A 25,852-nucleotide genomic window follows, 5' to 3' on the forward strand; every position below is an offset into this window, starting at 1 on the left:
CTGCACGTCCGCTCACCATACCTGGCCTACAGTATATTACAACCCCCTACACCCTTGTGATCTGTGTGGCAGCTCTTGCACACCCCCAAGCACACTTCCTCACCTGTACAGCACCATAACACATGCTTTTCCTGATCTCTGAGCATCTTTCGCATAACTCTATTACACCCTTCCCAAATAATATAGTAATAAGATTAATTCTTCTTTCTTTGGAAAAAATTGGAGCAGAGATGTTACTTATATTAAACAAAAATTGCATGGAAATGTCACATTATATGTTAATGTTATCCATAGCAGAACATCCAGATTCAGCCATAGTTTCATTCCATACAGCATTAACCTTGTGAACTCTCAAGTTTCCTCCTTCCATTATATATTCAAGATGGACAGTATTTAATATTTATTTGCTACGTATATGTAGGGGTGTGGGTCTATACATATGTTGTTCATAGTATGTTTAGGTATGTGTCATGTGTGTGTTTCACTTTGAGAGCGGGCAATTACATTTCATTTTTGATGTGTGCCATTGTACCCACAGTAAAAAAATGACAATAAAGGTTATCTTATCTTATCTAATGCTGCAGGAATTCAATTTTGCAAGGGCTAGGTTTCTTCACCCTTGAACCTAATGATTGTTAAGGAAATAGTTGCAGAGATATTCAGCACAGGAAATTTCTGCATTTTTTTCTCTCTTCCTTGTGTAAAGACAAAATATACTTTGTATATTTCTATATAACATGACATCTGTTGGATATTTCTGGGGCTGTCATTTTCTCTTTCAATTCAGTTCTCTTTTCTTTCTGATTGAGACCTGCAATTCAGGCTAGAAAAGATCACTCCACAGGCTCTTAGCTCTGGATTGACTCATTGTTTCCTAAATAAAGCTAATTTTTATTTTCTTTCATAAAAGTGGAACACTTTTTCCATACACTATATATAAAGGTAATTATGATCCAACAAAAGCTACAGTGGGTTCAAATTTAAAGATGGAATGTAAGATGTAAAAAGCATAAATTAATGAGCAAAAGAAAAAAAGATTGTTATGTATATTTTCATTGATTTATCAAGCAACTTTATAGAGCTACCCTTCTATCAAAAGACCTCTAGATGGCAAACAGAAATAAAAACTAGAATAGAATAGCATTGGAAGGCACCTTGGAGGTCTTCTAGTCCAGCCCCCTGCTCAAGAAGAGAACCCATATCGTCTCACAGGTGAATGTCTAGTCTCTTCTTAAAAATCCCCAGTGATGGAGCACCCACGATTTCTGGGGATAAGTTGTTCCACTGGTTGATTGTCCTCACTTTCAGGAAGTTTCTCCTTAATTCCAGGTTGCTTCTCCCTTTGATCAGTTTCCAACCATTGTTTCTCATCCTTCTATTTGGTGCTTTGGTGAACAACCTGGCCCCTTCTGCCTTGTAACAATCAGATCTTCAGTCTTCTAGAAGGGCAGTAGGGTAGAGGCTATCTGTATCTCAGTGGAGAGGCTGTTCCATAAGACAGACACCATGACAAAGGTCCAGCACAGGTCCAGCTTCACTAATGGGACCTGGAGCATGTCCATTCTGTCTACCTAAGATGGTGGCACAGGTTACTTGGCCACATGCCATATAGGTTTTAAACAAACCAACTAACATTTGAATTGCGCCTGTAAGCTGGATGTTGTGTAAATACATCATGAAGCATCCATTGGTACAAGTGCCACTGCATTCTAGACAAGCTGAAACTTGTCACTCATGTCTTATTCACTTCCTGATTGCATTACTGTAATGCAGTCAGGAGGTGAATAAGACATGAGTGACAATGAGCAGTGTCTCCTGATCTAGGAATTAGTGCAATTGGAACAGATGATGATGATGATAATAGTTGAAAGGGACCTTAAAGGTCATCTAGTCCAACCCTCCGAGTTTGACATGCCCGCTCTATACCATTTCAAACAAATGGCTGTCCAATCTCTTCTTAAAAATTTCCAGTGTTGGAGCATTCACAACTTCTGGAGGCAGGTTGTTCTACTGATTAATTGTTTTAATTGTCAGGAAATTTGGGCAAAAGCCCTCTAGTCATGGCTACCATCTGCAGCAGCTGTGAGTCCAGGAGTATTCCACCCACTTTCCTCTGTGTCTAGAATTTACTACTGCCTCTACTTTATATTCTTCCTCCCCATTTACCAGTATAAGAGGGGAGTGCTACCTGTGAACACAAAATGCAGGAGGATACCTCTTTCACCAATAAAGATTGATGGTGAGGGTGAATTTTCATTGATGCTGCAATTTGCAACTTGAGTGTAACTGGGTTTATTTGCTTAATCACTGGGAAGGGGCCAATCATTTTTGATCCAGTTTTTTGGAAGGCCTTGTGGAATTAAAAAAAAAATGTTGAAAGCCACAACAGATCCCCTTCCGCAATTCTAGCCCTCTCTGGTCTACATTTATCTACTGCATTTTTGTATGTGTCCTTACTAGTTCACGTTGTTCTTTAAGAGGGTTTAGGCAGCTTGCCTCTTGTGCAGAAAATGTGAAACACAAGGGACAGCGCTTTTGTGCCTGATTGTTGACAAGATCTGAGAGTGGAATCTGAAAGTTTCTGGGAATAAAGGTATACCAGTAGGAGTGTGCTGCATTGTTGTAAGGAAGAGATCAGTTCAGTTGCCTTGCTGATATGAAATATTACATCTTACAGTCACAGTTGTCACAGTTGATTAACCTTCTCAGATTCTCTGTTAATTGACAGATGAGGCAAGGAAAAGAAATGAACTAGCACTGATGATATAATCTAATTTGGGTAATGAAATACCTGCAAGAAAATACTAAAGCTCAAATATTTTAAAAAAATATTTAATAAGTACAAGAGGGCCTTTCAAAATTTGGTAGTGAACTGAATTCCTTTGCCTGAAGTTACATGATTAACGAAATCTTCAATCATGTAATTTCAGACATGTGGTTCAAAAAAACCTGAGCTCTTTCCTGGACCATTAGGAGATTCTTTCAAGGCATAAAATGACCCACTTTGGTAAATAAATCCACTGCTACCAGTATATTATATATCTTTGCATTGGGGGAAGATTGGTAATAAAATCTAGGGAAATAATCCCAGGGCTGTGACAGACTTACTTGTTGCTGCAATAATTCAACCCATTTACCAGGAATTGGTTTTAATGAACAATAGATATGACAAGAGGAAGCTCAATGCTTAATGTCTGCACATTGGCAAGACCACCAGAACTCACTGAGATCTCTATGTTGGGTTTTAAACATTCCCCCCCCCAGTATCCTGTTGTTTTGTCATGGCACAGTTGTAATATTACTCCCCCAGTAATATTACTCCCCACAGCTGTAATATTACTCCAGGAAGGCAATTGTTGGTCTTCCTGGAGGTCATCCATTGGGGCCTGGCACATGCACTTTCTCTCCCTGGTTCAGTTTTTCAGGTTGGTCTGATTTATTGTGTATGGTTGGGTCATTGTTGTTGGGGAGGGTGACTGTGGCACATTATATTCCAGCTTATTTGCGAGGGTATTTGGAAATTTGTTTTGGAGCCTGGAATGTAAAAGATGTAAAAATCAAAGTGGAACAAAAAATATGCCTGGTTTGTCAAGATGTGACCAAATTCATATGATCTATGGCACGGGTCAGCAACCTGCAGCCCCGGAGCCGTATGCACTCTTTCACCCGTCTCCTGCGGCTCCCTGTCCTCAGCCACCATGTGCAGTCTGAAAAAAAAGTGGGACTAAAAAAGTTCAACCAATCAATTCAAACTTCTCATGAAGTTTGAATTGATTGGTTGAACTTTTTTGGTTTGTGGGACTGCCCACAAACCTCTTCTTCGTACTGCATGTGGTGGCCGGGAGGATTGCTGGAAAGGTGTCCTTGGTAAGGAGCCGTGGGTGGCCGGTCTCGGGGTGCCATTTCCCTGCCCGGCGGGTCTCCCCTCGCCCTGCTCCGCCACCGCCTGTTAGTCAGGGAGGTTGCCGGGGTTCTCTGTAGCTTTCCCTCTCCGCCTGTGCCTTTCGGCCGTCTCACAGGCAGCGGATTCCCCCACGGTGCCTGCCTGGCCCTTTCCCTACCTGTTGCATGATCCTCTTGGCTGTCCTCCTGCTGTCGCTGCCACCGGTCGCACTGAGTGAGGCCAAAGAGGCGGCGGTGAGCAGCCAGCTGTGCCACTTCGCCATCCTCTTGCCACCGCTGCCACCCTCGGTGCTGCAGAAGAAGGAGATCTTGGGCTGCGAGGGCAGCTTGGCTGGCGGTGGGTCAGGACTTCCCCTCATCTCTGTGGCAGCATTCTCTGTTGCCAGTGCGGCTGCCCATGGGCGCACCCAGCCTTGGCACTCTCCTCTTGTGACGGCGAAGTGGCTGAGGACACAGCAGGGGCGGCGGCCGGGCCGGGGACAGCGGGGACCCCAAACAATGCTGCAGTGGCCACCACCAGAGCTGCTGCCTCCCATCCTGCTCCCCCTCCCCGCCCCTTTGGCTGAGGACATGGCGGGGCAGTGGCCAGGCTGCGCTGCCACCGCCGGAACCACTGCCTCCTGTCCTGCTCCCCCTCTCCGCCCATTTGGCTGAGGACATGGCAGGGGTGGCGGCCGGGCTGAAGGTGGCGGGGAACCCCAACGATGCTGCAGTGGCCACCGCCACCACCGCCACCAGAGCCACTGCCTCCTGTCCTGCTCCCCTTCCCCGTCCGTTCAGCTGAGGATGCGGTGGGGCGGCGGGGACCCCGACGATGCTGCAGTGGCCGCTGCCATGCCGCTGGAGCTGCTGCCTCCTGTCCTACTCCTCCCTGCCCGTTTGGCACCGTCTGCCTTTTGTTTTCTTTCTATCCTAACCTGGAGAGAAAGAGAGAGAGAGAGAGAGAGAGAGAGAGAGAGGAAAGAGAGGGAGGAAAGAGAGAAAGAGAAAGAGAGGAAAGAGAGAGAGAGAAAGAGAGAGAGGAAAGAGAGAAAGGAGAAAGAGAATGAGAAAGAGAGAAAGAGAAAGGGAGGAGAGACAGAGAGAAAGAGAGGAAAGAGAGAGAGAGGAAAGAGAAAGAGGAAAAAGGGAGAGAGGAAAGAGGGAGAGGAAAGAGAAAGAAAGAGAGAGGAAAGAGACAAAGAGGAAAGAGAAAGAGAGAGAGGAAAGAGAAAGAGGGAGAGAAAGAAAGGAAAAGGGGGGAGAGGAAAGAGAAAGAGGGGGAGAGGAAAGAGAAAAAAGAGGAAAGAGGGAAAGAGAGATGAAAGAGGGAGAGAAAGAAGGAGAGGAAAGAAAGAGGGGGAGAGGAAAGAGAGAAAAAGAGGAAAGAAAAAAGAGAGAGGAAAGAGAGATGAAAGAGGGAGGGAGAGAGAGGAAAGAGAAAGACAGACAGAGAGACCCTTTTGACATCTAAAATGAAGATAACACTGCATATATCCTTTTTTACTTTTATTTTATATATACACACAAACACATATACATACATACATACACACACACACACATAGAGAGAGGAAAGAGAGAAAGAGAGAGGAAAGAGAAAGAGAGAGGAAAGGGAGAAAGAGAAAGAGAGAAAGGAAAGAGAGGAAGAGAGAGACCCTTTTGACATCTAAAATGAAGATAATACTGCATAAATCCTTTATATATATATATATGTTTTCTGAGGTTTTCGCGGGTATTTGTATGTAGGTCTTTGGTTGTTCGGGTTTTCTCCCGCGTAAAATTGGAAGTGTCTTGGCGATGTTTCGCCGAAGTCCCATTCGTCATCTTCAGGCTGGTGTTTTCAGCTTCGTGCTTTGAGCAGCAATGTGTGGTCTTAGCTGTTTCTTCCTTTTAACTGCCAGTGGGGGTATGAACTGATTGGGTGGGAGCTTGGCTGTGTTCTGATTGGGTGGAGGTGTGTTCTGAATGGTTAGGGGCTTGGCTGTGCTCTGATTGGCTGGGGGAGTGTTCTGTTTGGTTGTGCTCAGGTTAGTCTGAGTTGCAGAGGGGTTTGAGATTTTGGGCTGCCTTGCTATTTTTTGGCTTCGCGTTCGTGGTCGTGCTCCTCTTCATGGAGGGTGTCAGTTTGCTTCATGTATGGATTGGAGGGGTTTAAAGTGGCTAATGATGCAGCTGTGGTCTGGCTTCTGGTTTGTGGTCGTGCCTCGTCATCGGTGTGGCTTTGGGTTTGTTTTTTGCGTGGATGTGTGGTGGTGACCTCCTATGTGGTTTTTGTGAGTGTGGGTCTGGTATCATTTTTTGTGTTAGGGAGTCGTTTGTCAATAAGGGCGGGTTTCCAAATGGCTGGTAGGCGGGAGGTATCATCTCGCTTGTTCATGCTGTGTGGGCGTTTTTCTATCTCGATGGCTTCTCTGATTATTCTGTTATTAAAATGTTCACTTTTGGCAATGGTTCTGGTATTTTTAAAGTCAATTTCATGTCCTGTGGCTTTAAGGTGTTGGACCAGGGAAGATGTTGGTTCCTCTTTTTTGACTGAGTTCTTATGTTCTTCAATGCGTGCACTTATTCTTCTGTTGGTTTGTCCGATGTATGTGGTGGGACAAGTGGTGCATGGGATTTCGTATACTCCTTGATTTTCTAATTCAATTTTATCTTTGGGGTTTCTAAGGATGGTGGATATTTTTCTGTTTGTGCAGAATGCTGTTTTGATGTTGTGTTTATGGAGGATCTTACTGATTCTGTCTGTGGTGCCTTTTATGTATGGGAGGAGGGCTTTGCCGTTTTCTTGTTCTTTGTCTTGGATTTTAGTGGGGGTTTCTTTTTGGATTAGGTTTGTAATCTTATTTCTATGGAATCCATTGGATGTTAGTACATTGGTGAGAGTGTGTAGTTCGGGTTTTAGGTGTTGTTCGTCAGCTAAGCGTTTTGTTCTGGAGATGAGTGTTTTGGCTACAGAGTTGATCTGTGCTGGGTGGTGGTGTGAGAGAGCGTGCAGATAGCGGTTTGTGTGTGTTTTCTTCTGGTAGATGGTGTGTCCTAGGGAGCCATTGGATTTCTTGTAGACTAAGACATCAGGAAGGGAAGTTGGTTGTTAGCTTCTGTTTCCATGGAAGGGAAGTTGGTTGTTAGCTTCTGTTTCCATGGTGAACTGTATTTTGGGGTGTAGGCTGTTGAGGTGTGTGAGGAAATTGTCCAGTTTTTCTTTCCCCTGTGGCCAGATTATGAAGGTGTCGTCTACGTATCTGAGCCAGAGTTGGGATTTGTGATCCGGTTTTTCTAGAGCTTGGGTTTCAAAGTGTTCCATGTAGAGGTTGGCAATGACAGGTGAGAGGGGTGATCCCTCCTTCTATTTGTTTGTATTTTTGTCCTCTACAAAACCTCTACAAAACCTAGCCAAATTTCTCTCCAAACAATTACAGCCCTATGCAGAATCCATCACCTCACACGTAAAAAACTCATTCCAGTTTATAGAGATCATAAAGAAACAAAACTTACAGCCCAGCGACCTACTAGTGAGCTTCGATGTCATATCCCTCTTCACCCAAGTGCCTATCAAAGAAGCCTTGACAGCTATTCAAAACAAATATAACCCCCCCCCAAACACATCTTAGATCTGACCAACCACTGCCTATCCAACACATACTTCATCTATAATGGACAAAAATACAAACAAACAGAAGGAGCACCCACACATTGAAGAACATAAGAACTCAGTCAAAAAAGAGGAACCAACATCTTCCCTGGTCCAACACCTTAAAGCCACAGGACATGAAATTGACTTTAAAAATACCAGAACCATTGCCAAAAGTGAACATTTTAATAACAGAATAATCAGAGAAGCCATCGAGATAGAAAAACGCCCACACAGCATGAACAAGCGAGATGATACCTCCCGCCTACCAGCCATTTGGAAACCCGCCCTTATTGACAAACGACTCCCTAACACAAAAATGATACCAGACCCACACTCACAAAAACCACACAGGATGTCACCACCACACATCCACGCAAAAAGCAAACCCAAAGCCACACCGATGATGAGGCACGACCACAAACCAGAAGCCAGACCACAGCTGCATCATTAGCCACTTTAAACCCCTCCAATCCATACATGAAGCAAACTGACACCCTCCATGAAGAGGAGGCACGACCACGAACACGAAGCCAAAAAATAGCAAGGCAGCCCAAAATCTTAAACCCCTCTGCAACTCAGACTAACCTGAGCACAACCAAACAGAACACTCCCCCAGCCAATCAGAGCACAGCCAAGCCCCTAACCATTCAGAACACACCTCCACCCAATCAGAACACAGCCAAGCTCCCACCCAATCAGTTCATACCCCCACTGGCAGTTAAAAGGAAGAAACAGCTAAGACTACACATTGCTGCTCAAAGCACGAAGCTGAAAACACCAGCCTGAAGATGACGAATGGGACTTCGTCGAAACGTCGCCAAGACACTTCCAATTTTACGCGGGAGAAAACCCAAGATAAAAAAGGATATATGCAGTGTTATCTTCATTTTAGATATCAAAAGGTGTTTTGTTTTCGGTGGGAAACGGGTCCAAGTGGCTCTTTGAGTGTTTTGGGTTGCCTACCTCTGATCTATGGGAATTTGTATAACCATTTTCTTCCAACAAGTGTCTGCATTGCTGAAATGGAATTTTTACCACCAGCAAATCCTTATTAAAAAATATAGTTATTTTCTGCTGAAGTACATGGCAATAGATCTTCCACTCCTTCTTTTCCCACTTAGAGCAGGACTGCTTCTACTACGACATTTGAAGTATCTGTCTCTATCACAAAGGGGCTGGGATGGCAGAGAAGGATCTGAAAAGCAAACAGTACTTTTAATTCTTAAAATGCTTTTTGTTCTTAAGTTGACCCGGAGAATGCTGATTCTTTCTTAACAACTGAAAAAGTGGTGATCAACAAAATTAGGGATGAATTTTTGGTAGAAGTTAGCAAAAACCAAAAAATATCTTTGGTTTGCATATCTTTCACATTATGGGTGTTTCTATGCTTTTGCTGGATCAATCTGTATCCCTTTAGCTAAAATTCTGTGCAGTATTCTAAATAGTCTAATTGAGGTAGTCAAATGTACTTTTTTTTTAATTTGGCAAGGAGTTTTTCCTATAGTTTTTGCAATATATTTCTGACATGATTGACATGCAAGGAAGAATCTTGGGAATAAATCAAGGTGTCATCTAAATATGCCATAATGTATTTGTGTAAATTATCTGAAAATATTTCATTCATGAATCTAGAAAAAAACAGCTCCACAATTAACTAGCCTGAAAGGCATCACTAATGTATTCAAACTTATTATATTTTGTACTGAGTGCTGTACAAATATTCATGTCCTTCTTTCATTCTGATTAGGTTGTAAACACTTCTAAATTTTAATTTTGTAAAGACGAGTGCCTTTTGCAGTTGGGCTAGTACAGGGCTTTTCAACCTTTTCACAGACTGTACCACCTTTAGGACATGACAATATTTGAGTACCACCAGTGGCCTAGCAAGATGTCAAAAACTTAATGACCTCCCCCAAAAAAACATAGGAAAAAGTGTACCCACTTACCACACTTTTAATGGGAAACTTGTGCCTGCCTCTCTGCCATTAACCCTCCACTCTTCCCCCCACAAAAGGCCACCAAAAGCCACATCCAAACAAAAAAAGATTTTCCTATCCCTCCTCAGCCTGATATCTAGGAACAAGAAAGCCTTCCCATTTGAAGCTTTCTAAACTTCCTTCATCCAGATTTGGAAAATAAACTGTGGCTGCCTTAATATTTACCCCCAAACTAACCCGAATTCCAGAAATGTGGTTTTACAGCTGATCAGAGTGGAGCAGGAAGGGAGGAGGAGGAGGAAAAGGAAGAGATGATGGAAAAGAAGAAAAAGAGGAAGGAGAGGAGAAAAAAGAGGAAGAGGAGGAAGAAAAAAAGGAGAAACAGGAGGGGAGGGGGGAGAAGGAGAAAGAAGAGGAGGAGGAGGAGAAAGAGTAAGAGGAGAAAAAAGAGTAAGAGGAGGAAGAAACAAATAGGGGAGGGAACAAGGGAGGAGGAGGAGGAGGAGGAGGAGGAGGAGGAGGAGGAGGAGGAGGAGGAGGAGGAGGAGGAGGAGGAGGAGGAGGAGGAGGAGGAGGAGGAGGAAAGTTTCTTTGAAATTACTGATCTGAATACTTGGCATTTCAATTAACCCATCTTGGCTTTTTTTAGCAAGCTAATCAGGGTCAGTGTTGGTCAGTGGTTGGATGGGGAACCACTTGGAGATCTCCAAACTTTAGGCTGGCTCAGCAAGTAGAAAAACAAAAGGAAAGGAAAAGAAAAGAAAACTAGACACTATTGAAAGTGTCTGCATTTAACACTTACTTGATTGTGGGGTCATAAGGTGATAGATCTATCTTGCATTTTTTCCCTGGATATGATTATGAATGTGCACAAGAAAATTCAGAGGATATTGAAGCACTAACATTGCCATTATTGAGTGGCTCTGAAGTAAAGTAGGATATTCCTTGGATAACATTGGTATATAATTCTAAAAAGCAATGAAATTTAAATACATTCAAATGTTAGAGATGACTATTGGTTCAGTTTTTATAATTAATGAAATGGGATGGAATGTACTACCATATAGTGATAGAGTTAATTTGTGAGGCCTATCTCCTCAATAAATGTAAATGGAGAATAATTATTAACTATACTGGATATTAATTAAAGATAAATAAAGTGAAATGTCATATTATTTTTTTATCTATTTTGGATTTCACTGTAGCAGAATACTGCTAGTGAATATGTCTCTTGGTCAGAAGCATCTTTCAGGCTCTATATACAATAACTACATATTCATCAATCACATTTAAAACAAAAAACTTTGAGATTGGGATGTTGAATTCTGCTTGACACTGCAATAATGGTTAAAAGTTTCTGGGACGCTGCGCACTCCAATCCTGGGCTCCTGCCCAGCTTACTTGCTCAAGCTTCACAGGAAAACATGCTGCTTGCTAATTTAGCAGAAGCGCCAGGATCAGCACCGGGCTACAGATGATCCACGCTTTTGGGAGGCTCCGCAGAAGCATGGATCAGCTGTAGCTGCTCTCCTGGGCTCCTGCCCAGCTCACTCACTAACTCAACCTTTGCCTGAAAACACGTGCTTGATAAACACGCCGCTCGTTTGCTCGTCCTTCCCCCCAAAACATGCCGCTTGCTCACTCACCCTTCCTCCAAAAACAGGCCGCTTGCTCTGTCTCTCCTCACTGCTTCAGTAAGAAAAGCCTCTTCTCTTCTCAGTCTGCCCCTTTTATACCTTCTCTTCTCTCCACCCTCCTCCTCTTCTCTTCTGGGTGCACAGGAAGCTCCATTTGCCATGTCGCCACGTGCGCAGATCCTGGGGATTCTGCCAAGCTCTGCAGTTCCAGCTGATCTCCTCCAGGTCTGTGAGGCTCCACTTTAATTGGTTCCCTCCCCCATTACAATTAGCTAGGGCTCGCGTATCACCAGCCAGGTGCTAAAGTACCACTGGTGGTATGCGTACCACTGGTTGAAAAGCCCAGCCTTAGTGGTTGTCCAGCACCAGAATATTCCTCACAATGAATTTGGCTGCTGCTTCCTTTAGCAAGTTTACTTAGGTGTATTCAGTGGAAGGTTCACCATTCTGCATGTGCTGTTGCAGCTTGAAGTAACTACTACCCCAGCTACTGAGTTAAATAATGAAATTTTGAAAATTGGTCACCATGCATTACCTTCTGCTGATGTTGCAACAATGTTGCTGCAAGGTGCTTGGTCGTTAGTGAAGTCCCCTGGGGATCAGAGGCCATTTCAAAAAATCCTGTCTTTGGAAGACATTATGAGACTTACAAGATTGATGTTAGCCTTACTAGGGAGACCTCGTAGGAAACATTAGCTTATATTAACAGAATCTTGTGAGTCTGAAAGCACTTTCCCTCTATCCCCTTTACAGTCTCAAAAACTAGGGAAAATCTCTTCTGAGCCTCTTGTCCCATCGCTGCATGCAAAATTGCCTGTTAACTAACTGTTCTCTTGGTATCTCATTGCCCTGTCTCTCAAGGTCATTCCCACATATCATTACACATATTTACAAACCAAAAGAGACAATAAAAAGCTAAAAAAGAAACAAAAGACCAGAACACATCCTCTGCAGTAGCCAATATCTGGATAAGTAGGAATTAACATCCCAAAGGTGCTTTTTCACAGGCAACTGGACTTTCTTGTTTTTTCTTTGAAGATGTTTCACTTGTCATCCAAGAAACTTCTTCAGCTCTAACTAGAAAATTTGTATTCTTTTAGAGAGTCGTTGAGGCCATTTGGAGGTTTACCTGTGCAAATGTGTGGAGCCTTCTTGGCTGCAGATATTTTCTACCCTGTGTCATCCCCAACAGCCTGCACTTGTCTTCAACAGTGAAGGACCAAGAAGGCTCTCATATATTTGCACTTTTCAGGTGACCCTGAGGACACAGGTAAACCTCCAAATGGCCCCAACGACTCTCTAAAAGAATGCAAATGATCAGCTCTCTGCAAGCAATATATTTCAATCCTTCCACCCCCCCCCACCCCCCAATCCTTCTCATCCAAGAAACTTCTTGGATGAGAAGCGAAACATCTTCAAACAAAAAACAAGAAAGTCCAGTTGCCTCGTGAAAAAGCACCTTTGGGACAACCATACCTGGATGACAGGATCTCCACAGACATTTAGGAATCAACATCAGACATTATCTGGATAAGCAGGAATCAACATCAAGCAGAAAGCAATACCCTAATCAAAAAACTACCAAGAGCAAAACTATACCCCCACCAAAATTAACAGGGCAAATTACTGTATATAAATAGGGAGAAAATCCCATACTCATACTTGCACTGATGATATAACAGTTGGAGAATGAAATGTCTGTAAGTAAACAACAAAGCTCAGAAAGCACCAAGGATTCCACAAATGAAAAAAAGCATTTTTAAATATGTGGCTCTTTTTTCAGAATATACATGTTGTTCAGTTTGTCAAATTGTGCAAGGTGAGTGTGAATTATTTTTATGCAATCTGTATGTAATTAATGTAAGCATTAATTCTTGCAGCTTATATTTATATCTGAATTATAGTATTTGTAATGTTGTATCCTAATATTAACAATTCAAATAGTTGCTGGTGTGGTTTAGAAAGCTATCTGTGAGCTACACTACCAGTCTGCAATGCTGGCTGAGAAATGCTGTTTTTGCATATAAGTTTTGAATAACAGATTCTTTAGACATTTAAAATTGAAATTTAGGATTTGCTTTGATGTGATTCTCACTTAATAAGAAAGGGTAACTTTGGTTAATAAATGTAATCTATGTTAGATGTTTTCAAGGAAATCCTAAATCAAGCTGACTTGCTAGGCTGTCTCTGACAGTTCTTAAGTTATGATCATAAGGGAGCCTGCCTATTATAGTCACAACTTGCAATGTTCGTAAAATGGGTCCGTCATACGATCAACCCGGTTTTACATTTTTTTTTTGTGGTGGTTGTTAAATAAATGTGGCAGCCATAAATTTGAACTCATTGTTTGCTATCAGTGCAGTTTTGCCCGAAGCAAGAAATAAGTGACCCCACTTATCGGCTCATACAATCTCAGCCAGCTGTGCCATTGCTGAAACAGCATATTGGAGAACTCATATTAAGGAAATATGATTTTGGATAGGAATGGGGAAATATTGACCAGCTAAAAGACTAAATTAGGACAGCCAGTGGAACCAAAATAAGATCGTATGAATCCCTTGCTCAAAGCCTCTTTTTTATTTCCAGAGAGCTACCACTTTAATCAGTTGACTCCTTCTTTACTTTTCCCATTTGAAAATAATAGGGGACATGATGGCAGCCCCAAACTGAATATGATCGAAATGAGATAATCAAATCTGAATGCCATTGGTTCCTGGAAACTCTGATGAAGAAAGAATATCCCCTTTTAATCGCTGAACAAAACTGAATATCCAAAGTTATTGTTAGGCAGCAGGTATTTTTTAGCTGACATTCAAGATTAGAAGAATTACTCAGTGAGGAAAAAGATGAAATCTCTAGGGTCATAAAATATTGGCATTGATATTGATATTGGTACTTCATCATTTGATCCCTTCTCCACATGCAATGGAGAAAAACACCAGTCGATGTGTGGAGCTGTAGCAAATTCTAACAAATGAAACCTTGGTTCTCTGTCTGTGTGTCTGTGTGTGTGTATACATATATCACGTAACACATGTATATTGGAAAATAATACATTTATTCTATTTTTACAACAAATATAATTTGTTGTATAATTCAGTTGAAATGATGCCTAATATAAAATGGTTATGCTAGATCTTTTCATGGGGTAGTCTGCTCTGCATGTGGTTCAAATTCCAGTTGCTTACATCTCGTTGTTTTATTTGGTTTGCTTCTTTGAATGACTTTAAGTTTGTGCCATATATTTATTTTCCTTTGGAATAAAAGCCTTTGTGCTCCATGTTTGCCACCAGTAAAATGGGCAGGATCTATCATTTTAGTCCAGTATGGTAAGGGACATACAGAATGCCAGAAGCTTTTCATTTGCTCTTTAACCTCCCCTGGGAAAAATTCAGCTCAATTTGGGATGATCAGGTTTTGTAAGGAGTGAAGTGAGTTATAAGTCTTTGTGAGAATTTTATTCTTAATCCCATATGCAGACAACAGATCCTAATAGATAGGGGGATTGAAGGCCAAAAATGAGATATGGGGTGTTAAGAGGTGGAAATTGGGGATTTGCAGCCTTCAAAATATTGTTGAATTATAGTTTCTAGTATCCCTCATCACAAGTTATTCATTCTACTTTAGGAGGGCCACAGATTCCTCATCCCAATTTTAAAGTTAGCATCCTATGTAATCAACTGAAAAGGGAAAAGAATATTAATTTGGAACAAATGTATTCCCTTTTATGCTTGTATTGCATCTGTATTATATACCTTTATATTTGGGTACTTTATTGTACAACATTATATGTAAGAAAACAAACATGACCCTATTGATATCAAGCCTTCTTTTACTTTAACATTTCAGCATCTGCTTGTCTTGTCTGATAAGGACAATTCAATTATGTGTCTGTGTTTGTATTTATTATCAACAGAATACTTATGGTGATTTTACAATTTATAGTTATTTTTAACTGACATTGTATGCTCGTTATGATTCTTGCATTGACTACTTGCTTTTTTGCTTCATAATATTTGGCATTTTATATTATTTAAAATTATATAAAGTTATTTAGGATAATTATCACACTATATATTTTTTATATCTTAATTAATAAATTGAATAATGTTTAAATATTTTAATACTATTGAAACACTAATGTATTGCTCAAAAACCTTTCTAAGCTAAGGAATATGGCTACAAAAGCTTTCTTGTTCATTATTTTTATTGTTTTTCTTTCCTTCTCTATATATCTATTTTGGGACTCTGATGTAAGTGCTATTGATTGCACGAATAACTTCCAAGCAGGAATGCATAAGAATGCACAATATAACTAAGAAATGCTTACTCTTAACTTGTGGTATAAAGAACCTTTGTTGTCTTGTTTGATTAGCAAGAGAATGACTATAGAAACACATCTTGTTTAGTTGTTTTTTTTTCCCAATCAGGATATCTACAATGCTGTTTCTATAAGGCATGCATTAAAATATTGGTAAAATTTAATATATACTATGGACTAATTGAGATGTGCCAAATCTGCCTAGATGTATTGTAATTTAACTAAATAACAAAATATATGAGACTTTTTATTGGGCTTGGCTTTGCATAGCTATAAAGACAGCAATGTTCTTTATAATACTTTGTAAGTTGTTCATAATTCTTTATAACTTTGCTTTATCATTATCATATATTTATGTTGCAAGTAAAGCAAAATAATTGCTTTAATCAGTAGAGATGACATGTGTTCTAGTGTGTTTCTGGAGAAGTGTACAAATAGTGAGGGAAGAATAGTGGTCACTTTGGTCTGCAGGCTTTTCTCCAGTCTTGTGGCTTCAACAAACATAGTTGAGATGGAGGGGAGGGAGGGAGGGAGGGAGGAAAAGGAAGGAAGGAAGGAAGGAAGGAAGGAAGGAAGGAAGGAAGGAAGGAAGGAAGGAAGGAAGGAAGGAAGGAAGGAAGGAAGGAAGAAAGGAAGGAGCCTAAATGCTGCTACAGGTTGTCTGGAAATGGTTCAGTGTTGCAGCCCACTTCTTGTTTTTAAATGTGCATACTTCTCCAGAAAAAAAAAATAGCCTGGAGTGCTAGAGAGGGCAGGAGGGAACATTCTCATCAACTTGCTTTCTATTAAATTGATATTTTATGATGGGCCATGTTTATTGTGGCAGTTATCCTAATGATATTTGATTAAGTTTTCAAGTGTGTCAACTTGGCAAAAAAAGTTGGGCATTCCTGCCATTCAATAAGTAAACTATTTTTCCTTGAGATTATGTAAGCTGGAGTTCAACACGAAACTTAGAAAAGCTAAATCCTTTTAACAACTAAACCAACTAACAACTAAAGAGCAGACAGCTTAAATGACTGACAAATAACATTATCTAATTTGACTCTATTCATGTTACAGTGAGGAAAAACAATTATCTCATGCCCTGCTGATTTTGTACGCTTGCCCACTGACAAAGAAATGATGGTAGGTTTTTAATGGTAGGTTTATTTTAACAGTGAGAGACAGAATAACAACCAACAAAATCCAGGAAAACACATTTCAAAAAGTTATAAATTGATTTGCATTTTAATGAGTGAAATAAGTGCTTGATCCCCTATCAATCAGCAAGATTTCTGGCTCCCAGTGTCTTTTATACAGGTAACAAGCTGACATTAGGATCACTCTCTTAAAGGGAGTGCTCCTAATCTCAGCTTGCTACCTGAATAAAAGACACCTGTCCACAGGTGTCCAAAGATTTCAAACTCTCCACCATGGCCAAGACCAAAGAGCTGTCCAAGGATGTCAGGGACAAGACTGTAGACCTAAACAAGGCTGGAATGGGCTACAAGACTATCACCAAGCAGCTTGGTGAAAAGGTGACAACAGTTAGCGCGATTATTCGCAAATGGAAGAAACACAAAATAATTGTCGAACTCCCTTGGTCTGAAGCTCCATGCAAGATCTTACCTTGTGGAGTTTCAATTATCATGAGAATGGTGAGGAATCAGCCCAGAACTACACGGGAGGATCTTGTCAATGCTCTCAAGGCAGCTGGGACCATAATCACCAAGAAAACAACTGGTAACACACTACACCGTGAAAAAGAAAACACATATACAGGCCCATCTGAAGTTTGCCAATGAACATCTGAATGATTCAGAGGAGAACTGGGTGAAAGTGTTGTGGTCAGATGAAACCAAAATCGAGCTCTTTGGCGTCAACTCAACTCGCCATGTTAGGAGGAGGAATGCTGCCTATGACCCCAAGAACACCATCCCCATCATCAAACATGGAGGTGGAAACATTATGCTTTGGGGGTGTTGTTCTGCTAAGGAGACAGGGCAACTTCATCGCAAGGGTCAAATACTTATTTCACTCATTAAAATGTAAACCAATTTATAACTTTTCTGAAATGCATTTTTCTGGGGGGTTTTGTTGTTATTTTACCTCTCACTGTTAAAATAAACCTACCATTACAATTATAGAGTGATCATTTCTTTGTCAGTGGGCAAACATACAAAATCAGCAGGGGATCAAATAATGTTTTCCCTCACTGTATTTTTAACCTCTGGAGAGAGCATGGCCTGGACAACGGCTGCTGAAAGTCAATTTGTTGACCACCTTCTATGACCTTCCATATCCTGTTTCTCTTCATTATTTAGATGTTAAATGGATGCTATAAGTGGTTCAACTAGATGATGAGGCAAAGAATGAAAAGCCACTTGAAGCAAACTCTAAACCAACTGACATTGTGTTGTCAGAGGATGAAGAGAATGGCTCATTGGATAGCACATCCAAGCCTAAAAGTTCCCCCTCAAAGGACCCAATCATTGAGGTACTTCCATATTGGAAAGAGGCTTTAAAGTCACACTTACTTGTAATAACATATTCTTTTTGTAAGACTTCTGTGTTTTGTTTCTTAGTTTTGGATAGTGGCAACAATTCTCTCTACAGCTACAATGTCTTTGGTTATGAAAGTAGCATGTCCTCATAGTTAAATAGGGAAGAGAAAGGATTAGAAAATACGTATATATATATGTATATATTATTTATGAAACCTGTATGATTAGAAAACCATCATTTTAAGCCAGAACATGCTGCTTAATATTTAATCTAGCCCACTGAATCATCAGAATTATTAATACTGTTTAAGATTAAAATGAGCAATGCTACTATTCAGACATTATAAAAGTACTACACTTATCAGCTTATTTTCTTACATGCCATATTTTTAACTCTGACAACCAAATCTTTTTCAATACCTTAAGCTGCAGAGTACAGTGTTAGAATAAAATATGTTAAACATTAGAAAGCAGTGATGGCTATTTTTTTTTCTCTTTGGTGTAATCAGTTTGACATAATGAGGGAAACATAACAGGCTTCTGAGTTTCAGAAGAATATGGTTATGGAGATAGAAGATTCTGTAGTGGAGTTGTGGAAATCTAAAAGATACGTTCCACAGTTTTGACTATACGAGAACCATAGCAACAGGCATATTCATTATGTGACTTACAATTGACTGTATCCTCTAGCAGAGCAGATGGAAGAATGTTGATTCATGTTGTAAAGAACATTGGGTAGAGGCAAAGTCCAGTTTGGTACTAAACCATGCTGAATTATTTCCAATGAAATAAGTTTGAACTGTGCGTTTCTGTGTGTTTCATCCCAAAGCCGAGGTGGCGCAGCAGGTAGAGTGCAGTACTGCAGGCCACTTTAGCTGACTGTGTTCAGCAGGTCAGCGGTTCAAATCTCACCGGCTCAAGGTTGACTCAGCCTTCCATCCTTCCGGGGTAGGTAAAATGAGGACCCAGATTGTTGGGGGCAATGTAAATATATATATATACATTGCTTACTGGTGTACACCGCTTAGAGAGTGCTTGCACTTAAAGCAGTATATAAGTCTCATAAATAAATAAATAAATAAACTGTTTCAAGCTATCACTGAAAATCTAAATTAGCTCTGCAATGGGAATATTGTGGAATAGTGGAAAAGGCACTAAAATAATTTGGGGAAACACAGGTTCAAATCAGCCATGGGAACTAATGGAGTAAGTTTGGGCTAGTCATCTTCCCTCAACTCAAACTATTTTGAGCTTGCTATGTGGAAACAAAGGATTAGAAAACCTTTAAATGGGAATAAAAATGAATGTAAGTCACTGAACTCCTGAAGAAAAGGCAGGATAAAAATACATACCAACAAATACACAGCTAAAACACAGTAAATTAAAACAATGCAACATTATGTTGAACATAATATTTTAAACCAGCTTTCTCCAACCACATAGGACTGCAACTTCTAATACCCATGTTGATTAGAATAAGTTGTCTGGAACGATTTATAGATCTTATAGGGTGCTTTGCATCATATCAGAACAATGCATTATGTTTGTACCAAGAGTAACTTTTGTTCAGCCTATTTTCCTGAAAATCAAGGTTGCTTTAGGATTCATTTTAGAGTTGATTATTCATACTTGCTAAATACTTACATTAAGTTGTTTTGTTCAAATTGTATACATAGAAGAATCAATTTTTGTGTTATGCTTTTGGCAGGCACCGCCTAGGAGCCTTAGACCTCGTTTCAGGAAAAAAAGTACCTCATCTTCTCCTACTGAAACCACAAGCGTGTGAGGAACCATCCAGCACCAAGATCCACAGAATGCCTCTCTTCTGCCTTAAAAGATCTACATTATTGTATGTGGGGGGGGAGGGGAACAGTGGTGAGAGGGATGTGTTTGTGATATTGTAGCATATTAGGAATGAACTTTCTTGTTCCCCTTTTCTTATGCTGCCATTTGTGTTGCATTATATTTTCCATTGGCAGAAGCAATGTTTCTTCTACCCTTTTGATTTCTTTGCAGAATATTTTTTTTTCCCAAGCTACAGTAAGCCATTAAGTTACATGATTTTAGTTTTAGCTCTGTTAATGAACTTAGAAAACAAATTCTTCATCTGTTTTAAAATTATATTTATTTGGAGCTTAATAATAAATATAATGTGGACTGATAGGGGCCACAGATTTTTCAGACTGTGAATGATGTATTAATTGTTTTGACAAGTAGTGAAAATGTAAAAACAGATCTAAATATGTTACTATTTCTTCTGTGCATTCATTTATGGAGTTAGTTACTGTATATTCTGTCACTAAATCTGTATAAAAATGGACCCACTGGAGTCTTAGAAATGTAGAGATGAGAAACATATTTATAGGACTATACACTGTTGAATCTTTGTTTTGATGCCGTAACTTTCTTAAAACTGATGTCATTATGTTCAACTACGAAATCAGGTAGACATTGCATTCACACTAATAGAGCTAGAATTATGCTATTGAGAAATTCATAAAAACACATAAAAATGTATAAAAACACATTGGTACAGTATTATCTAACATGTTGACCATTTTAGTGGGCTATTGTGCGACACGTCTAAGGCATGTTTATGGTTGCAGTAATGAATACTAGGGTGCAAATCATAATTAGTTTTGGGTGCAAATCAATCCTCTGTCCATATGATTTTAATCCTGTCATTCTCCCAGCTCACATTAGCATTTAATTTAGAGAAGTTCATAGATTTCAGCAGTAATATAGCTTTTGGAATAGATTACAACAGTCTGTAGTTAGATGATACGTTTGTAATTATAGAAAAGTTCAAAACAAGGACAACATACTAGGATTGGTGTATTTTAGCTTTGGATTGATGTCTCCTATATATGTAAAGCATGTGAAATCTTGAAGATTATACTATATACGTTTGTGTTTGCCTTTGTAGCTATCTCATTAAAAACAAAAGTATTGTAGAACATAAATATGTTGACATTGAGGATAAGTAGATTGTATATGACAGCACTTATCTAATCTCTTTCAGATAAGAGTATGAAATGACCATATTTCAGTCTCCATTGTCAACATTATAAAGTGGATATTTGAAGTAAATATACAGGTAATCCCAAGTTATGAGCATTCACTTAACGCTTGTTTGAAATTATGTGATCAGCGCCCCCTAGTACTTACTAGCAAATCCCAAAATTACGACTACTGCAGCACCACAGCAGTTGTTCGCCCTTGAGTGACCCGCCGCAGAGGTTCTGCAATATTCACCCTATTCCTCTCCCTACTCCCCACAACTGCTTCTCCCTCCCTCCCTACTGTGCTGGACTCACTTACCTTGCAAAATCTGTCTCTTCTCTGCTGCGGTTTCTTTCCCTTTGAGGGAGAGTTGGCTTGGAAATGCTTTTTGCGCCAACAATGGAAGCTCCTGGGTGCTGTAATATCGCGCGACTTCAAACACAAATTCTCTGCAAAAGAGATCATGGCCCCCAGAAGCTTCAATTCTCTGGGGAGGGGAGTGTTTGCTTCATTTGCATGCCTATGGGGCAAAGCGTGGAATCGGAGTTGGTCAGGCGCAGGAACCAATGCTGTCTGTGGCCTGGGTGCGGTGCTCACTCACGTGCGACAGCCTTTGCTTGAGGACAGGAACGAAGCCTTCAACTGAGTGGGGAGGCATCACGGGGCCAGGTCCCTTGCACCCACCTCCAAGCTGGCAGCAGCGGCAACCACCTGAGTGGCCATGATCCCCTCCCCAGTCAGCCACCTGCCTCATCTGACCTAGTTCTTGCCCGGCCAGCCGGTTGGCACAAATCCTCATCACTCTTATCATCACCATCATCCTCACTCAATGAGCAGCAGCAGCTTGAGTTTCTCTGCTCCAAGTGAAAGGAAATGGAGGTGCAGAGCAGGATTGCTCTCAATAAGGCCAGCGCACCTACATCTTGAGAGCAATCCTGCTCTGCATCTCCGGTTTCTTCCTTTGGAACGGAGCTGAAAAACTCAAGCTGTTGCTGCTCACTTTTTATCCAAATGTAGACCTGAGATAGATTGGAAAGTCTGTGTGCCTGCAGTGGGGCACTTCAGAAATGGAAAGGAATGCTCTGTGTGACTGCTTGAAACTCCATGTGATTCAGGTCTCCAGTCAAATGAAAGGTATTTGAGCGGCACGCTTGAGTTTGTCTGCTCCTTCTCAGTGAAAGGAAATGGAGGCGCAGAACAGGATTGCTCTCAATAAGGCCAACTCGTTCCATGTTTTCGCAGGATTGCTCTCAATAAGAGCGAGCTGCGCTTTGGCTGTTTTCACCAGGAAGGGGTTTGAGAAATGGCTTTTTCCTGGCAAAAACAAGCCTCTGAGCCTTGATGCTGGTGGAGAGAGGCAGCGGCGCCAGATCAGACCCTTCCCAGATCAGACCCTTCCCCAAAGCCTCCCTTCACTAACTACCTTTCTAGCTCTGTTCTCCGCCACTGCTGCAGGGCAACAAAAGAAGCATGTGGGACTACGGGTTAACAAAAAAAGTTCAACTAGACCAGTGGTTCTCAACCTTCCTAATGCCGCGACCCCCAACCATGTGGTCGTAAGTCGAGGACTACCTGTATTTCCCTACGGGCGGGGGCAGGAGGTGCGCAAGCTCCGCCTCCTCTCCTGCGGCTGGAGTACACGCCGGGCCGGCCAAGGGCGCATGCGAGCCGTCACCCAGCAACCGCCTCAGCCCAGGAGCACCGCGCTTGCATGGTGCTGCCCCCTGCGCCGGCCGAGGAATAGCTGGCAAGGCGCCGCCGCCTGCAATTTCATCATGCGGAGGGCTCAGCTTGGACCGGCCAGCCACGCAGCTGAGCTGGCCCGGGGGCGCGTTTCAAGCATCCAGACGTCAGTGGGGAACTGGCGGGGCCGCTACACACCGCCCGGCTCCTGACAGCCAGCTGAGAGTCGGCCCCACACAGGCCAGCTACCCTCCCAGCGCCCACCGCTGCCCCGTTAGCCTTACCTTGGCCACCACCTGTTCGCTGCGGTGGCAGGCAGGCCCAGGCGCTCCTGGGAGGCCATGGCAAGTGGCAGCAAAAGCACAGGCCGACCACCAGCTGGGCCACCAGCTGGCCCAGCCCAAGGGAAGTAAGCCACCCGCTGGGCCCCACACGCGCCAGCTACCCTTCCTGCGCCCGCCGCTGCCCCGCTAGCCTTACCTTGGCCACCGCCCGTTCGCTGCAGCGGCAGACAGGCCCAGGCGCTCTTGGACGGCCATAGCAAGCAGCAGTGATGGCACAGGCCGACCACCAGTTGGGCCACAAGGTGGCCCAGACCAAGGAAGATAAGTCACCTGCCAGGCCCCACGCGCGCCAGCTACCCTCCCTGGACCCGCCGATGCCCCGCTAGCCTTACCTTGGCCACTGCCTGTTTGCTGCGGCGGCAGGCAGACCCAGGCGCTCCTGGGCGGCCCTCCCATCCCTGGCCCTCTTTTATTTACATTTAGTAGTTGCTCAGCAGGGAGGGGTGGAAACTTCCAGAAAGCTCGCCTTAGCTGCAGACAACATGCAGCAATGTTTGCCAACTGGGACTTTTGGCGGGCTCAGCAGGGCAGAGACAGCCTGGACAATTCCTATTGGCTTTTGAAAGCCAATAGAATTATACTCTATTCAAGAGAGTCTATTCTATTGGCGTTCAAAAGCCAATAGAATCTATTGGCTTTTGAACGCCAATAGAATAGACTCTCTTGAATAGAGAGCAAAAAAAAAAAAAAAAAAAAAAATGCCGGACTGCGTTTCATAAGGATTCTATGAGGAAAAACTCCAGGACTTTGACGACCCCCGTGAAATGGTCGTTCGACCCCAAATGGGGTCGCGACCCACAGGTTGAGAACCGCTGAACTAGATCTTCCAACTTTGCGAGATCTTTTTTTTTTGCGAGAAGTTGGAAGATCAGACTGATCTTTTTTTTTTTTTTTTAGTCCCACAAACTTCTTTTGTTGCGCTGCACACGGGGAATGGAGCTGGAAAGGAGATTAGTGAAGGAATGTGGTCGCCCTGGGGTGGAGGTTAGGATTTGGCATTGTGGATGCCCTGAGGTATGGTGGGGGTTAGGGTTTGGCCTGGTGGATTGTGGAGTGTTTGTGCTCTGGTGAGGCTATTCAAAATACAGGGATTCCCTGCATTTTGAAGCACCCAGTATGACTGCATGGAAAGGAGCACTCCGTTTCTCAAGCGCCCCATTCCAGGCATACGGAGCTTGCAGTCTCTGCCAGATCTGGTGGAGATCTGATGTTTTAGTACCTATGGGGCGCTTCCAAATGCAGGGAATGGCTGTGTTTGGAAGCACTTTATAGGAGCTAAAAGACTTTTTAATCTGGCAGAGATTACAAGCTCTTTGGCTAAATTTTTGCAGGAAAAAGCCATTTCTCAAGCCCCTTCCTACTGGAAACAAACCTCCAGAGCGAGCACGCCTCACTCTTCTTGAGAGCAATCTTGCGAAAACAAGCCTCTGGAGTGAGGCGCGCTCACTCCGGAGGCTTGTTTTCGCTAGGAAGGGTTTGAGAAATGGCTTTTTCCTGTGAAAGCTTAGCCAAAGAGCAAGGCATGCTTGCTCTGGAGGCTTGTTTTCACAGGATTGCTCTCAATAAGAGTGAGGCACGCTGGCTCTGGAGGCTTGTTTTCATCAGGAAGAAACTTGAGAAATGGCTTTTTCCGGCGAAAACGGAACCACAAAGTGAAGTGCTCTGTTTCTAAGTGTGCAGACAGAGCTTCCAGTTTCTCCAAGTTCTGGTGAAAATTGTTCTGGCAGTGACGGAAAGAAGTTGGGGATGGGAGCAAAAACCATGAGAGTTCAGGCTCCCATTCTCTGCAAATGAGAATCGGTACCTGAACCTGTGTGATATTACAGGCACCCAAGAGCTTCCATCGACTTTCCTCTCCCTCAAAGGCAGAAACCGCGGCAGAGAGGAGATGGATCTTTTCAAGATAAGTGAGTCCAGCACAGCAGGAAGGGAGGGGGAAGCATGAGGTATTTTAGTGGGTCAGGGAGGTCTTGGGGACCTATTCCATCACTAGCCCCCCCAATGGCCTTCCCACTTTGAGATTCCTCATGTGCATTTAACGAGCCGCATGCATCTTAACGAGCAAGGGAGTGATCTCATTCGAAGTATGAGATTCACTTTACAAGTTTTCAAGTTACAAATGGAATGGGCAGGCTCCATTATATTCATAACTCATGGACTACCTGTATAGGATTTTTCTTAGCATGCTTCAGTATCAGTTTAGAACTTCCTAATGCTTTTTTAAAAAAATCCTATTGTATCAGCAACACATCACTAGCATTATACGAAAAAATAATAAAACAATTGTCTCCCATTTAAACTAAATTTGGATCTGTTGCCATTTTAATCAGTAAATCAAGAACTTAAATGGCAGCTAGAAAATATTCAGTCATAGGACAGGTATCACAAAATCAATGTGTTAGCTTACATATTTATTAAGATTCTATAGGCATATTTTGTGTCTCATACATATACACCTACTTCATTATTGTATGAAACAATAGCAGACATACAAGTAGAGTTTTGCCATTGTGTTACATATAATTGATTTTTGTAGAAAAAAGTTGGTAAATTTATATTCATTTATGCCATAAAGGTATGTTTCTTCTCAAATTCTATAACACTTTATTTTAATTAAAGCTAATCAATGTCTTTTTGATCAGCTGTTTACCAAAAATATTACTGTTCTGGACTTTGTTTTGTAAATACTGAAATGAAATTATTGAAATTGCCTTATCTCTCATATGAATTCATTGTAAAAATTATTTGTATCTAGCAAAAGTACTAATTGCAGCTGAACTGTATGCCTCTATATAACTCAGTGAGAATCATGAATGGCTACATAATAAGTGGTGGATTTTTTAATCTGCAATATTGTTGGAAACAAATTGGTCCTGGCTGCTATAATAAATTGTTAGATATATGTAGCAAAACCCATTAGTT

The 25,852-nt window shown here is 41.8% G+C and overlaps 1 protein-coding gene across 6 annotated transcripts in view; it reads left to right on the forward strand.

Moving 5' to 3' along the window:
• Window positions 1-23,423, forward strand: part of REEP1 (receptor accessory protein 1) — an 87,987-nt gene extending 64,564 nt beyond the window's left edge. For 3 of the 6 annotated variants that reach the window (XM_039331480.1, XM_039331482.1, XM_039331483.1), the window contains 3 exons: window positions 12,877-12,912; window positions 17,742-17,893; window positions 19,609-23,423. In XM_039331480.1, the coding sequence (XP_039187414.1) occupies window positions 12,877-12,912; window positions 17,742-17,893; window positions 19,609-19,686 (266 nt within the window). In that variant the 3' untranslated portion in view covers window positions 19,687-23,423. Of the gene's footprint in view, window positions 1-12,876; window positions 15,347-17,720; window positions 17,894-19,608 lie in introns of those variants that run through there. The other 3 variants (XR_005555191.1, XM_039331481.1, XM_039331484.1) reach the window with 3 other exon arrangements.
• Window positions 23,424-25,852: the final 2,429 nt, after the last annotated feature.

This window comes from Crotalus tigris, unplaced genomic scaffold, assembly GCF_016545835.1.
Source record: "Crotalus tigris isolate CLP2741 ecotype Arizona unplaced genomic scaffold, ASM1654583v1 scf7180000024437.13266115, whole genome shotgun sequence".
Taxonomy (NCBI): domain Eukaryota; kingdom Metazoa; phylum Chordata; class Lepidosauria; order Squamata; family Viperidae; genus Crotalus; species Crotalus tigris.